The sequence below is a fragment of the Equus quagga genome, chromosome 4 (assembly GCF_021613505.1).
Source record: "Equus quagga isolate Etosha38 chromosome 4, UCLA_HA_Equagga_1.0, whole genome shotgun sequence".
Classification (NCBI taxonomy): domain Eukaryota; kingdom Metazoa; phylum Chordata; class Mammalia; order Perissodactyla; family Equidae; genus Equus; species Equus quagga.
Window position 1 is genome coordinate 36,338,144 of NC_060270.1, and position 15,518 is coordinate 36,353,661.

The following is a 15,518-nucleotide window of genomic DNA, read 5'->3' on the forward strand; positions in this document are numbered from 1 at the left end:
TGGGTCCCTGAGGTGGACTGCACTGAACCTAACCACTAGGCCATAGGGCTGGACCCAAAATAAAATAATTTTAATGTTTTCTTTTTAAAGTGTTATTAATTCTGAGGGGAAAAGGGTTAATAATAATTTTAAACTAAACCATCAGAAATGGAATGCATGACCCATTTTTGTTTGCATATTATTTTCCAGGCCTTGTCACCTGCAGATATATTTTTCCATAGTTTCAGTCATAATGCGTGTGCTATTTCATACTCCATTTATTTTACAAACATTACACCATACACTGTTTGTGGTCCTCATATGGTCATTCTGAACAGCTGGATAATGTGTCATCAGGTTGATACTCATTTATTCAGGAAATATTTGTTGATGCTATCTCTGAATCAGGCTCTGTTATTGCCACTTGGTCTACACCAATAGATAAACAGACAAATATATCAGTTGTTTTAGAGCTTCTACCCTACTAGGGGAAGTTATTTCAGAATAAAGAAAGAATGCTTCAGGTACGTGGTAGGAAAAAAGCAAGTAATATTGAAGAAGGAATGTTCTCTGGAGTGGAATTCAATACAAGAAAAAAGTAGAATAATATCTATAAATCCTGGGGGAAAGACCATTGTTCAAAACCAGGTCATCATTTAGGCCAAGGAATTCACTTACAGGCATGAATGAACTGAGAAACTGTATTATACACTAGCCCTTCTTGAAAAGACAGCAAGATAGGGGTGGCCCTGTGGCCTGATGATTAAGTTGGTGTGCTCTGCTTCAGTGGCTTGGATTTGCACGTTTGGATCCTGGGTGCAGACCTACACTGCTCATCAGCCATGCTGTGGCAATGACCCATATATAAAATAGAGAAAGATTGGCACAGATGTTAGCTCAGGGCTAATCTTCCTCAGCCAAAAAAAAAAAGAAAACTAGACAGTAAGAGCTTTTCATCAGCGGTGAGTGGAGAAACCTAAGGAAAGGACTCACAGTGAATGGTGATTGTGTACATTATGGAAATGAAGTTATATACCCTGGGAAACATGATTCCAGAAGGTAATTTTTATATAGAGCCCATTCTCACTACTCATGGTAGTTACGTTCTATAAAGTCACTGCAAACACTGAATTTGCGAATACTGAATGATGGTTCCTAGGAGAAATACAGGGTTAGGTTCCTGTCAGCCTCTGGTTACAAGATTTTTGTTGACTAATCAACACATAATCTTATTTTATGTGTGTTTCTGTTTAAAGACACCTTATTTAGTATATATTGTGGATTTATTAACATTGAACTCACGGCCAGCAGCACCGTCACTCATGTCTGAATGAAGCTTGTCTAACATATGTATTTTCTCTGTAAGGCACATCACAGCCTTCTTGAGTTTAGGAACACCAGACAGCCTTCAGGACTGTGCTTGGGGGCCATTTTAAACAGCAAAATCATCAAGAAGCAAAAAACATGGCTGTAAAATAGACCATGAAAAGGATGTTTGTTATGACAGCTGAGACAAGAAGGTGGAGTGTTGCTGTGTTTGACCTCAGCTAAGAGTGGACATGGTGGGCAGCTCAATCTTTTTGCTGCTCTGCTCATGTCCATGGATGACCACAAAAGAACCCTGAGTACTGATTTTTGGGGTTACAGTTACATTTTAATGAGTAGGTGAATTCACAAATAATGACAATTGACTGTATTTTGACAATGGGGACAAAAAGTGTATGTTTATCTGTGTGTATGTATGTTCTGAAGGAGGGTCAAGGAGGCTATACGAGAGGCGATATAAGGCATTAACTTTTTCATCTTTCTTGGTAGAGAATAAGGAGACAGAACAGATACAGTAAATAGAACAGAAACTCTCTGATGATACACCAATACATAGAGGCTTAACTACTTATTTTTAAACTAACAAAGGATGAACTAAAAATAATTTTTTTAATTTTTTATTTTTTGAGGAAGATTAGCCCTGAGCTAACATCTGCCACCAAAACTCCTGTTTTTGCTGAGGAAGACTGGCCCTGAGCTAACATCCGTGCCCATCTTCCTCTACTTTCTATGTGGGACGCCTGCCACAGCATGGCTTGACAAGCGGTGCCATGTCCACACCCGGAATCTGAACTGGCAAACCCCGGGCCGCCAAAGTGGAACATGCGAACATAACTGCTGTGCCACTGGGCCGGCCCCTAAAAATAGTTTTATAACTGATAAAAATCAAGAGGTAGACATTAGATGAGTATGGAGAAGTATTGAGTGTGCTAATGCCTCCTCATTTATAACAGAGGATCATTACATACTGTCTCGAGTTACTAAAGCAAAGTCTGGAGCATGATAAGGAAAGACAACCGTTCCGACAAAGGTCAGCAGCAGGACACGTGGCAGAAGTTATGCTCCACCACAGTCTGAAATACAGTTTCCAGATGCCCAAAAATCCTTGCTAGGGATTCACATTGGTGGATAATTAAGTCTGAATAAATATACCCAAGTCTGGAACAGTTCTGCTTGTAGTCTATTTCCTGCCTACAGTCCACACATTTACATCCCATGAAATAGAGACTTAAGCATTTCATATAAAGTTACAAAGGTAAACACCAGAAGAATTAAAGCAGGCTATAAACTTCCTAGTGTGAGAAAGAAAACATAAATGAAACAACAGAGAGACAGCACAATCCATATAGTATTAGAAAATACAGCATTACTGTATGAAATCCAAGTGTGTCAGTTTCGGTCCTCCAAGAAGCAGACACCAAGATGGGATTGGACACATAAGAGATCTATTGGAGGACAGGTGTGAAGGATAAAGCCGGCGGGAATAGGCAGAAAGAGCTTTCACGCCGTGATGCTGATCTGACGCCTAGGAAGCAGAGGGGAAACGAAGGATTGGGTAAAAAGAGCTTCAGCACGGTTCTGAGAAGATTTCAGCCAGGCTGATGGGGAGTCCCTGAGCCAAAGTTGCCCATTACTGGAATCCCACATGAGGCAGGAATGGCCACCTTGGCCTGACCCTAGTACACTACAGTGCTCGGTCACTGGCTGGGAGCAGCCTGGCGGAGCCGTGGTTTTCGAGTGAACACTGTGGGGCAGCTGGAGGCACAGTCAACTCAGCCGTGCTCCCTGCAGCACATTCCCTTGAAGGCAGATCTGAGTGAGGCACCAGATCTGTGATGCCAATAAATGTGAACTTGCTTGTTTTTTTTAAAAAGGGCTCCCAGATTGGGTCATAAAACAAAACCCAGCTAGATAATATATGTAAGACCCCCTAACCCGAACAGATTCAAAGGTTAAAAAAAGGATACAAAACATTCCAGGTAAATGCTAACAAAAAGAAAACCAAGTTATGGTAATAATATCATTTGATGGAATTCAGGGCAAATGGAGCACATTAAAATGAAAAGGATACAATACCTGGAATATTAAGTCTAGGTAATAAAAGTAAAAATCTATGAAACTAAAACTTAATAATTTGGGGAACTTGAATTTGCTCTTCAGTGTAACATTGTTATGCTTTGCAAAATGAGTCCCCCACTGTTGGCATTTCCAGATGTAAGAGAAGAAGATTTGTGAATCCCAGACCAGGCCAAACTCCCTATTTAAATTCCCATTTTAGGGCCAGCCCAGTGGCGCAGCGGTTAAGTGCACATGTTCTGCTTCGGTGGCCCAGGGTTCGCCGGTTCAGATCCCAGGTGCAGATGTGGCACCCCTTGGCAAGCCATGCTGTGGCAGGTGTCCTACATATAAAGTAGAGGAAGATGGGCACGGATGTTAGCTCAGGGCCAATCTTCCTCAGCAAAAAGAGGAGGATTGGCAGCAGTTAGCTCAGGGCTAATCTTCCTCAAAAAAAAAAATTCTCATTTTATACCACATCTCTTTTACATGGCATATATCACAGGTTGCAATTTTATACTTATTTGTGTGTTTTATTTCATTCATGACTGACTCTTTAAAATGCCACCTGACACAGAACCTAGGATGGAGTAGATGTTTGCTGAATGAATTGCACATTTCCTCCGAGATTGAGAGATAACATAGGTAAACCTGTTATAATATTTAGTATTGAGAGAGAGGAACAAGGAAATCTGGTTTTCACTCAGTCCTTACGATGGACTTTTCTAGAATATAATGCCACTGTAAAAATAACTAAGACATTAAAAATATATGAAGTCAGAGTGGTTTTATCAAACGAAAAATAAAAATCCATTTGTTCTGCCCTTCTTGCCTTTCAGTAACTGTCCCTTTTAAGGGCTTCTAGTAAAGACTCAGAAAGTCAAGGACATTGGTTGAGTCGCTCCATAGACTTTAAAGTTGGCAGTTGCTGCTGAAAAATAGCTCTGGCCCCAACTTTGCAACTCTTCTCCGAGCCTTCCAAGAACCCAGATACGTGACTTTTGACACACTGACCTAATATTGCTCATTTGGCTCAAAACGCACAGACACATTAATTAAAGAGTCTTCTCTGGAAAAGGATCTCTCTCTTCCCCAGTATGACCTCAATCATAACCTCCACAGCATTCCTCTCTTGGGCTGGCAGGTGGCAAGTGAAAGATGACATAGTTTCCTCAGGCCACCTGGTGAGTCAGTCACACAACCAGGAAGAAAACCCAGTTTTACTGATGGCTAAGACCAAGAGGCTCAGCCCTACCCATGATATCGTCTATTCAATAAAATGACTAATTAAACAGCCAATTACTTACTCCAGGACTTGCTGTACAAGCACTAGACAAGTTTCAGTCCCCATTCTCCAGGACCGTGCAATCTACAGCAAGAGAAAAATGAAGGAGGCCAACGGATAGAGAAAATATTTACATAGATGAGTAAGTTCTGGCATCTCATGCACAGAGTGGTGACCATAGTTAACAATACTGTATTGTATACTTGAAATTTGCTAAGGGAATAGACCTTAAATGTTCTTGCCGTGCACACACACACACAAACACACACACACAAAAGGTAATTATGTGAGGTGATGGGTGTGTTAACCACTAACCTTATCGTGGTAGTCATTTCATAATATATGCATATATCAAATCATCATGTTGTATACCTTAAGCTTACACAGTGTTATGTGTCAATTATATCTCAATAAAGCTGGGGGGAAAGGGGAAAAAAAAGAGAGACAGGATTTACATTGTGAGCATGCCTCATTGCATGTGCTACTTGACAGGGTGGAGTAAAAGGAGGAATGTGTACATTTGGGGCTCAGTTTTTAATTATTATTTTCTAGGGTGAGGGATTTCAAAGCTTCCTTAATTTTTAACCTTTGATTTGAGTTTCTGTTGCTCATTCTATTTTGGAACTTCACTCACTCTTGAGTACCAGAGCCTGTGCAAGAAGTTTCAAAGAAAAGCGTACATGAATGGATTCACGTCATCAAGAAAGGGTAGAGACCCCAGGATGAAGGCTACTCTGAGGCTCAGAATGAGGGAGGAGCAATTCCTGGGTGTGCAAGTGTAAATTCACTGAGAATAGGGGTCCTGGGCAAGTGGTTCCTAAATTCCTATTGGAGGACTAGAACTAAGAACAGATGGTTCCCAAGGCTCTCTTGTCCGCTGTTGGCCAGTTCCAAGCCAATAGTCTTCCCCATCTGTTCCCTCCTCTTAGAATGGGCGTCTGTAGGGCCTTGCCCCTTCTCCTGGGTAACTAAAGGACCATCTCCAACTTGCAGGCAGGGATTGTTTGTGCTCCGCTTCACCTCCTTCTTGGCTATTCTCTCAGCCAAGCAGGACGTGGGAGAGTGGGTCACAAGACAGTTTTAAATAATTCTTATAATTAAAGAAAATACTGTCTTCCCAATCATTATATTATTGTGTCTGGATACCAATGTGGATCAGGGGTTTACTTTTATTTTATTTGGTCATGGTTCTTGATCAAGGCGTTATATACTGTCGCAAAAGTAACAGTCTCACTATCCAAGGACCCCCAAGTCCTCCTTCCTTCCTACCCATTCTTTCATCTTGCAACTTGATCTTTAAGTTCATTTCCAACTCCCTGTGTGCCTCCAAGCAGAAGTCTTTATTATTCCTATCTGCTTTCATTTTCTCATTTCAGAACTCACAGCCTCTCTCTTGCTTTGTACGTCACTGATACGACCTTGTCCCCTTTCTTCTTCCTTTTATTTAAGCTTTTTATTTGGAAATAATTTTAAACTTGCAGAAAAGCTACAAGAATGAAGAAATACACAGGACACCAATAACCCTTACACAGATTCACCTATTGTTAAAATTTTGCTTTTAACAATGTAGGCTTTGTCATTTGCTATCTTGTCTTCCTTAATTTTTTTTTCTTGTTTTTAAAGATTGGCACCTGAGCTAACATCTGTTGCCAGTCTTCTCTTTTCTTTTTCTTCTCCCCAAAACCCCCCAGTCCATAGTTGTATATTCTAGTTGTAGGTCCTTCTGGTTGTGCTATGTGGGATGCTGCCTCAGCATGGCCTGATGAGCGGTGCCACGTCTGTGCCCAGGATCGGAACCAGCAAAACCCTGAGCTGCCGAAGCCGAGTATGAGAACTTAACCACTCGGCCACGGGGCCAATCCCCTTAATTTTTTTTTTCTCTAAGCCATTTGAGAACAAGTTGGCCATTTACTTATAAATACTTCAGTTGTATTTCCTAAGAATTAGGATTGTTTTCTAATATCACAATCATGATATGATTATCAACCTCAATTAATTTAAAATTGATACCATACTTTTATCTAATTTAGTGTCCACATCCTAACTTCCTCTCTCCTCCATTTACTTATTTCTTTGTTTGTTTGTCTATCTATTTATTTTTTATGGAATCATCGATTCCTAATTTTTTCCAAAGGCCTATAATGCATTACTGTCCTTAATTATTCTGTGCTGAAATTATCCCAGATTTAGCCAGTGGAAGCCCCTTCAAGCTGGCTCCTGTGTCCTTGTGACATGTTTTTAAACATTCTTTTACTCTCTGCCGTAACAAGATGTTCCAGAGTCATCTTATGCTGTTCCCCTCCCTACCCCCAATCTTTCTTCTAAGGCCATCCTTGGAGCCTGCTCAGCAGGATGAATGCTTGAGGAGCAAAGATGGAGAGGATCCAAGAAAGGCCGCCTTGGTCAACAGTTTTAGATGCTACTGAAAGGCTCAGGGCAAGGTACATCACATCCTCCACCACTGTCCCAGGAGGGTGCTCTGGACAAGGAAAGAGGCGCTCAGACCAGGCAGATTCAGTTAGAGTCGTCTACCACATGCTGGGCACTGTGAGGGATACACAGGGTTATAAGACACCATTCCGAGGAGTTTGTGGTCTAGCAGGAAGACGTGTCTGTCCATAAATGCCCATAATACACCCCTGGAAATGTTTCCGTTATGCTGTCAATAAGGTACATAAAGGGGTTTGGGGAGTTCTGGGATGAAGGATAGTACTTATGGCTGGAAGATCTGGAGAAGGCTTCATTGAGGTGACTTTTGTGTTAGACCTTGAAGGAGGTCAGGATTTGGAAAAATGATTTTCCTGGTGAAAAAGAAGTCACTACTTATGAACTCCGAATCAGGTATGACTTTGCAACTTCATTCAACCAGATCCAGCCTCCTGCTAATTGCTATAAGCCACACAGAAAGAACTTCAGTGATTATAGGCCAGCACTCTTGCTTGATACTCAGCCAAGGAAAGAACTGTCATGATGTCGTCTAATTTTTATTTTCAGACACAGAGGAAACATGTCCTTCATTCACCAGATTGAGCTTTCCCAGTGCAGTGATTGGTACGGGACTAAACGTGAAGTTGTTGCTTTATACAAGGAGAAATCCGACCTGTGCACAAATCATCGACCCCACGGCCATGGGGAACTTGAACGTGACGAAGAAAACCACCTTCCTTGTCCATGGATTCAGGCCAACAGGCTCCCCTCCAGTTTGGATTGAGGACTTAGTAGAGGGTTTGCTCTCTGTAGAAGACATGAACGTGGTTGTTGTCGATTGGAATCGAGGAGCTACAACTGTAATATACACCCATGCCTCTAATAGGACCAGAAAAGTAGCAAGAATCTTGAAGAAATTTATCGACCAGATGTTGGTAAGGGAGAATTCTCTTAGACGATTCTGGGCCAAATTGAGACTGGCCCATTACCTAGAGATTTAAAGCCAAGAGATATCTGCAGTGAACAGGGGGACTATTTTTCAAATTTGAATAAGCCCCAGGGAAAGTGGGGGAAGGGCTGGAGGGAACGCCCATAGGTATGGTTGTGCAGGTTGTGCACTGCTAGGGCACCCATCTAAGGAAGCACCACTGTCCCTGTAAACACTGTGGATTTACACATTTTATTATGATAATTTTCTAGCAATAACAGCAAAGCGTCCTTAAGAGGGGGCATCTTTTTCTAATTCCCATATAGATGCCTTATGAGTAGGAGAGGTTCTGTCTAGGAGTTTCCTGGTTTCAAGGCATACTGCTTCCTCAACTTCTATAAGCTCTTCTTTTTCTTAGAAATGCCAGAAGTTTAGTGACCAGATTATTCCAAACCAAAACTGATACACATGGTCTGGTGAGAGATTTTTGTGTGTGTATGATTTATGTTTTTAGAAGACTTACAAAGATTAAGTAAATCCTAAATTTTATTTAGTGATCTATCTCATGAATTGCCCCTGTTATGAAAAAAAAGTGACGATATGAGGACTATTTCAGAGAGAATCAGGCCTGATGGCCACCGTGGCCGGGGGTGGCATAAGCTTTACACAAGCTCCACCACCTAAGCCACAGCCCTGGGAAAGTGAATATTAAAATGATTCATGACAGGCTGTCCCAGAAGACTACGGTCAATGTTGTCCCCTCCCTCTTTCTTTCCTTCTTCTCCATAGTGACTTAATTAACTGGGCCAGCATGAAGATAAAGGAGCTCACCAAAATGTTTTGGCGCCCTTCTCCCCAAGTGGGAAGGTTTTAAAGCTGTCTTACTTTGGTTTCTAGCAGAAGCAGGAATGGAGGCACCACGCCCGACAGGTTAAGGCACAGGTTAGGAGTTGGATAGACTGGTTCGAATCCCGCTCTGCCCCTCCCCAAGTGCCTGACCTTGGGCAGATTAGTTCAACTCTAGGCCTCAGTTTCCTCATCTGTATTATCAAAATAATAGTATCTACTTTGTGGGGCGATGTGACATTTAAATGAGATAATGGGTATAAGGTGCTTAGAAGTGTTTCCCCAAAGTCAACAGTTAGAAAATGTCTCCAAGTGTTGTCACCATCTTGGCCCCTCACAATTTATAATGATGGTCCTCTTGGAATTTCAGGCAGCAGGAGCTTCTCTTGATGACGTTTATATGATTGGAGTAAGTCTAGGAGCCCACATATCCGGGTTTGTTGGAGAGATGTACAATGGGCAGCTGGGGAGAATTACAGGTAAGGCTTCCTGTGAATGAGCACGGGGCAGTCAGGCTGGGCAGAGTGTTAACTGAGGGAGCATGACACAGGCAACCCAAATCCTTGGGTTCGAAGCCAGCTCTTCGAATTACTTAACCTCTCCGAGAATGTGTCTTCTTGTGCAAAGGAGAGACCATAATAATATTGACCTCAGGGTATTATTTGATAAAATCTAGGCAAAGCACTTTGTAAATTGTATATGCCACAGCAAAGATAGGTGGTGATTTTATTTCCCTTATGCTAGAAAAACAGCTATGTCCCATGGGATTTGCTCTGTGCTCTCCAAGCAGATAGCTTTCTTCTTTTCATTTAATCCAGGATAGTTTCAGCTATACACCTAATATGTTTCCCTCCCAGGCACAGCTGGAGTCTCACGAAAGGAAAATGAGATGGGAATTTTGATGGCTGGGGCTTACTCTCTGAATAACAGCTTTCAGGGCAAAGCTGAATGAAAACCCTCAGATAGACAGCAGGTGAATCCCCAAACAAAGCTTCCCCTGCTGGTTCTCTTGCCTCGTCCTCTGGACACCTCCAGAGCTACGAAGGAAGGGCTGAGGGAGGCTTTCTCTTGCAGAGACTCAAGGCTTCTTTTATTCATACCTTTCCCAGAATCCATCCTCACACAGATGTAGCGATCTTAAATCTAGGGAATTAGGAAGGTAGAAGTGAACGGAGGGAGGAGACATTCAAACCAACTACTTTGGGAGGTAAGCTTTTAGGGCCACAAGTCTGAATGTGCTACTTAACTTGACAGGTAGCCCTGGGAAAGTCGTTCTTTCTCTCTCTCTCTCTCTCTCACATACACACACACACAGACACCCCACATTGCCTAGTGTCTCCTCTTACCCGGGTACTTGAGGTCACATTGTTTTCCCTGGCTGGTTTTTTCTTACTTTCACCCCAAAGGCCAAGGCTGTCCTCATCTTCTTATTTACCTGCTTTCCTAGGGAGGCAAAGCGCTTTTTCAGTTTTTTAAATTATTGTTGTTACTATGTTTTATAAAGCAATGTGTCCTTTTTTAAAATTTCATTTTCCCTTATGGGTACAAAGGACAGATGGCTTGAATTTGCTTGTGTCCCTTATCTGTTGGGAGCTCCTCTTTTGGCTGGTGGTACATTCCCCATTAGTGCGTTTAGACGCTGACTGGCTCTACCTCCCCCCAAAAAGTCCTAATTTGTGGTGTTTGCTGATTTCCATGGTGCAAATACTCGACCGTGACTGATTTCAAGCTACCAACCTGACATCACTGACGGCAAAGTTTGGGAAGAGATGAGCAGAATCTGCTCTCCAGTGCTGGTCCTAGGGGCCTCCGGGCCACCATGGCCTTATTCTATCTACCCACCCCCCACCCCGCCCCCTCTCCTGGGTTTTGCTCCTCTGCCTCCCAGCAAACCTGTTCCCATGACTACTTTGAATGTGAATGCGATGGAACCTGGTCTCTGAGCATGGAAATTCCCCAAGCCAGCCTTCCTTCCACTCTGGGCCCACGTGGCCCGCTCTGTGGCCTGCACCCAGCCAATGGTTCACGGCTCAAGTTTCTGTCTGCTGACTTCCTTATGCTCTCCTGATTCTTTATCCTATCTGAGCCCCAAGGTCAATCTCAGCTGCCCCTCAGAGCAGTTTCAGGAGTAAAGTGTCTCCCTTCCTCACTCACCTCCCACTGCCTTGCCTGAGTAGACTCACTGGATTGTGCAGCGGGAATCTGGCCCGGAACTCAAGGACCCGATTCACTCCCAACGCCCGAGAACCCGACGGTTCTGCTTGTTATTTACTAGGCTGTATTGGTTGCTTCATCTCTTTCACTTCCCTTTCTTTCCTCTGCCTTTCCTTTTGCTTTTCCTCTCCAGGCACATCTCCTGGTTTTACTTCTCATTAACTTCTCCAGCAGAAGATGGCAGAGGATGAACGGATTTTAAAATATTTCAAGTACCTGATCTCTTGATAATGCATTAAATTTGATTCTCAAATGCAAGGGCATGTAAAAATCACCTAGGAGTGCTGGTTACAATGCCGACTTGCTGAATCTGCATTCTGGGGTTGGCGTCCAGGAATTTGTACTTTTAACCAGAAGATGCAGGTGGTCTGAACACCACACTTTAGGAAACAACCATAGGGCTGTGCTGTCCAATATAGTAGCCACTAGCCACGTGCGGCCATTGAGCACCTGAAATGTGGCTAATACAAATTGAGATGTGCTGCAAATACAAATACACGCTGGATTTCGAAGACTAACTACAAAGAATATTTAAAAACTCTCAAAGTTGTTAATATTGATTACACATTGAAATGATAATATTTAGGATATAGTGGGTTAAATAAAATGTATTATCAAAATTAATTTTCCTTATTTCTTTTTACTTTTTAAAACCGGCTTCTAGAAAATTTTAAAGTATATATGTGGCTCACAGTATATTTCTATTGGACAGCACTGCCTTAAATACTTCATGGTGACCTTGGGGATGGGAGTGAGAGTCCCTGAAACTGCATGCAAAATGTTGGATGTCTGTCCTGGGAGAGGTCCAGAGCTTTCATCAAATTCTCAAGCCAGTTAATGCTGCAATAAAAACCAAGGATCAATATCTAGACACTTTTCTGGTGATCTTAGAGCAACGAGAAAGAGCTCGATTTTCCCATTTTGTTTCTATTCTATAATAATCTCAAAATGTTCTTGATTCAGATCCAGAAGTCCTTTTATAAGTCTTCTGAAGTAGCTATTAATTCTACCTCCATTTTGCAGACAAGGAAACAGAGGTTCAGAGAAGTAAAGTAACCCACTTAAGGTCACACAGCTGCTGGTGTTAGGTTTGGGGCTCCAGGTCACATCTATCTGACTCCAGTGGTCTCTGCCGACACAAAATACGCAGCTTTTTAGGGCAGGTTAACTGTGTTTTTTGTCTGACATTGTAAGCTGATCATTTGCTCTGGCTTATCACTGAAGAGATCATATGCCCAAGTTTACTGTGACAGTCCCCATTTGTGCCTGTTGTCCTGGTATAATTATTAATAGCACCCTCATCACTTTCAGAATTGCCCTGGTTTGGACTTTGTGTAGTAAGCCGATTTATCTGCCGTGGATCTGAGGTTGCCATAAACTGGGGCTCTCACGGTTTATTTTCTTCGACAGGAAGTGGTGCCTTCTTAGGAGAGGGGGCGGCTTCCGCAGCAGACCCTTTCCTAGGTTAGGAGTTTCTTATTCTGTGTGGAGAATATCCTGTGGCCTTGGGTGCCCACATGTTGATCTGTCTCGTCCCACATCAGTTTCAGCTGGGAGCAGACAAACGGGGAAGAAATGCTGGGGAGAAAAAAGAGAAAGAGATAAGGAAAGGAGGCAGACAAAGACAAGCCTCAAGGAGCAAAAGAGTATTGAGAGAGGGGAAATGGAGAGAGTGAGGCTAGAACAGGAAAACTGAGGCCAAGTTGCCATCTCTCAGATTTTATAACACCAGGGGATGGGAGATGACATTTAAAATGACGTTCTTAGATAACTTCGAGACATACCTTGAAACCTTCTTCACTACGGGTAGGTTTCTAGCAAGCAGGGCTTTTTGGAAACACTGGTATTTTTTTCTTCTTGGGTTTTTTTTTTTTTTTTAGTTTAAAGACTGTAGTTTGTGGTTACAGCATCACAGCAGCTGCTCTCTTGTTTTTCCAGCTGTTTCATAACCATGATAAGGAACGCCCAGCTAACATTGACCAAGAAAAGAAATCAGTCCAGGCATTGGTGGGGTAGGTTAATTCTGCAGGAATTGACACCCACTTTATTTCCCTCGTCCATATCTCGTCTGACACCTGCCCTGACCAGTGAGTTTCACACCTTTCCACTGAGCTTGCCAAACCCAGTGTGGTGAAACCAAGAGCACGACAGAAAGAAGTGGTTGCCTCGTGAGGCTGTAGCTCTGGTTATGGATCTTTCTGAACCTCAGTTCATTCATCTGTGAAATAGGAGTCATAATAATTACCTGCCTCCCTCACAGGCATGTGATGTGGATCATATGAACTGGTACATATGAATACAAATTGAAACTGTAAAGAAGTTGTATTAATAACAAGAAGGAAAGGTTGAGTGAGGTTTCTGGGTCATTTAAAATGGGATGAAGATTAAGTATAGCATCTGCTTTTTATATGCACCCTTGGGCGCTTTTTTCCTGAGGAAGCACTTTATCCCCACGCCCCTGGTCCCCGTGTGTCTGTGCACTCCCTGCTGTTGAGCCCCTCACAACATATACCTCCTGGTGGGTCTGGATGCCATTCTCAGGGGACACTGCGAGAGTAACCCTCTCCACTGTGGGAAAAGGCCACAGGGCTGTGGAAAGGAGCCTGACAAAGCAGGATGGGAATGTGAGCGGTTGCCCAAGCGAGGGTGTCCTGCAGCCTGTGAACCATCCTTGTGAGGAGGGATCAAAAGCCCGGCTGCAGGTGACTCATGGCGTGGGGCTGCCAAGCCAACTCTGTTTTCCTTCCAGGTCTCGACCCTGCGGGCCCTTTATTCAACGGGAGACCTCCCGAGGACAGATTAGATCCCAGTGATGCACAGTTCGTTGACGTCATCCATTCTGACATTGACGGTAACATTCCTTTCCTTGTGGGTCAGTGACTCCCTCAGACTCCCAAAGAGTCTCCCCCTGAGGGGATCGTCATCCAGGGGTGGATCAGGTTCCTCCAGATTCCCTCTTTTGCTATGAGGCAGGGTTCCAAATCCAGAGAAATGTTGAAGGGAAGTTGGTTTAATGCAGGCACCCAAGATCTCTTGCTGGAGTGAAAGTGCTTTTCCCGTCACCTCTTCTTATTTTTAAAGTGATCGCCTTGAGAAATCAAGGACGGGCTGATTTCCACACCAAGTGGACAGATGTTTCCATATGTGCAACTGGGTTTGGATGCATGATTTCCTGTTTTGGTTGAGTCTTTCTCATTATTTCCTTAAGCTGAAAGGTATAGTCAAGTGTTGTGTCCCTCTACACAGAGCGATTCTGAACCACCTATAGCTCTCCAGCTCTCTGTGGATCTTTCTGGCCATTTCTGTCTTCGTGGTGCTGATTTCATATTTGAGATTGGGTACATGCATGGGGGTTGGGGTGATGTTAAAGATGGGTCTTTACATCCAGATGTCGGGGGAAGAAGTGGAGGAGGAACTTGGGAAGGGTTGAAGGGACAGAGCAGACTGCTGATTTACTTACACCTTCTTTGCGATACGACCACCTGAAAAATGCTTGACCACCTACCAGGGGCACTCTGATGTGGTATTCAGCAATTATTTGCTGTAGAAGAAATGTCCCTGTGAAACAGCTGCATTCTTACTGCGTAGTTTGCAAAGTACTGACTTACTTAAGTGCATACCTCAAAGACATTTTAACACTTGATGGAATAGAGTAATTTATTTTTTATTCTTGGGGAGAAAGTGAATTTTGAGGGAGAGAGTATAAACTTTGCAGTCAGGCAGAGGTGGACTCCAATTCCAGGTTTTGTTCTCTCTAGTGGTGTCGTGTTTATTCCTTAAGTCCTCTGAGCCCAGTATTTCCGTCTGTAACTTACTTCATCTGAATTTACCAATGGCTACTTTTCAGACATTGTGAAAATTAGAAGAAAGTTGTGTGAAACCTAACATCATGCCCACAGACACATGTAGGTTTTCAAAATATATCGCAATGATGTACTATTGTAACCGAGCGAAAAGGGGCTCATTCTGCTCGCGGCAATCCAGTGTCAATCAATTGCAAACAAGCCCGGTGGTTGAGAAAGGAAAGTTTACACGATTACCTGGCAGAACTGGAAGATGGTGGACTAGTGTCCTGAAGAACCGTCTTAGAATCCTACAGAATCTGAGGCCGTTCTATAGAGGAAGTGGGCAGGGAAGGAGCGGGGTTTAGGGACGTCAACCATCCAGCGTGACGAACTTCAAGGCCCCACATTCTCTCTTTCTTTTGTCATTTGTGATGGATACTAATGCAGAATTTTCTTTCTGGAGGTTGTCATGTTCCTGGGGAACTCAGAGAACAAAATTATCGTCTTATCACACCTGGGAAGTATACGCAAGCAAGAGTCGTAGAACTAGGAGATCATGTATTTTGCAAAAGTGAGAGGCGCTTAATCATCTGGGCTGTGTGTAGGCTAGAATGTTTTCATAGAGACTAGTGAGTCAGGATCGCAGTTACAATATTGCTTACTTTCCCTAAGA

General features: G+C 43.1%; 1 protein-coding gene across 1 annotated transcript in view; it reads left to right on the forward strand.

Moving 5' to 3' along the window:
- LIPH (lipase H) overlaps positions 1 to 15,518 on the forward strand; it is a 50,656-nt gene that overhangs the window by 9,050 nt on the left and 26,088 nt on the right. The window contains exons 2-4 of the mRNA XM_046658111.1: positions 7,640 to 8,007; positions 9,217 to 9,325; positions 13,810 to 13,911. Coding sequence (XP_046514067.1) covers positions 7,640 to 8,007; positions 9,217 to 9,325; positions 13,810 to 13,911 — 579 coding nt within the window. The remainder of the gene's footprint in view (positions 1 to 7,639; positions 8,008 to 9,216; positions 9,326 to 13,809; positions 13,912 to 15,518) is intronic.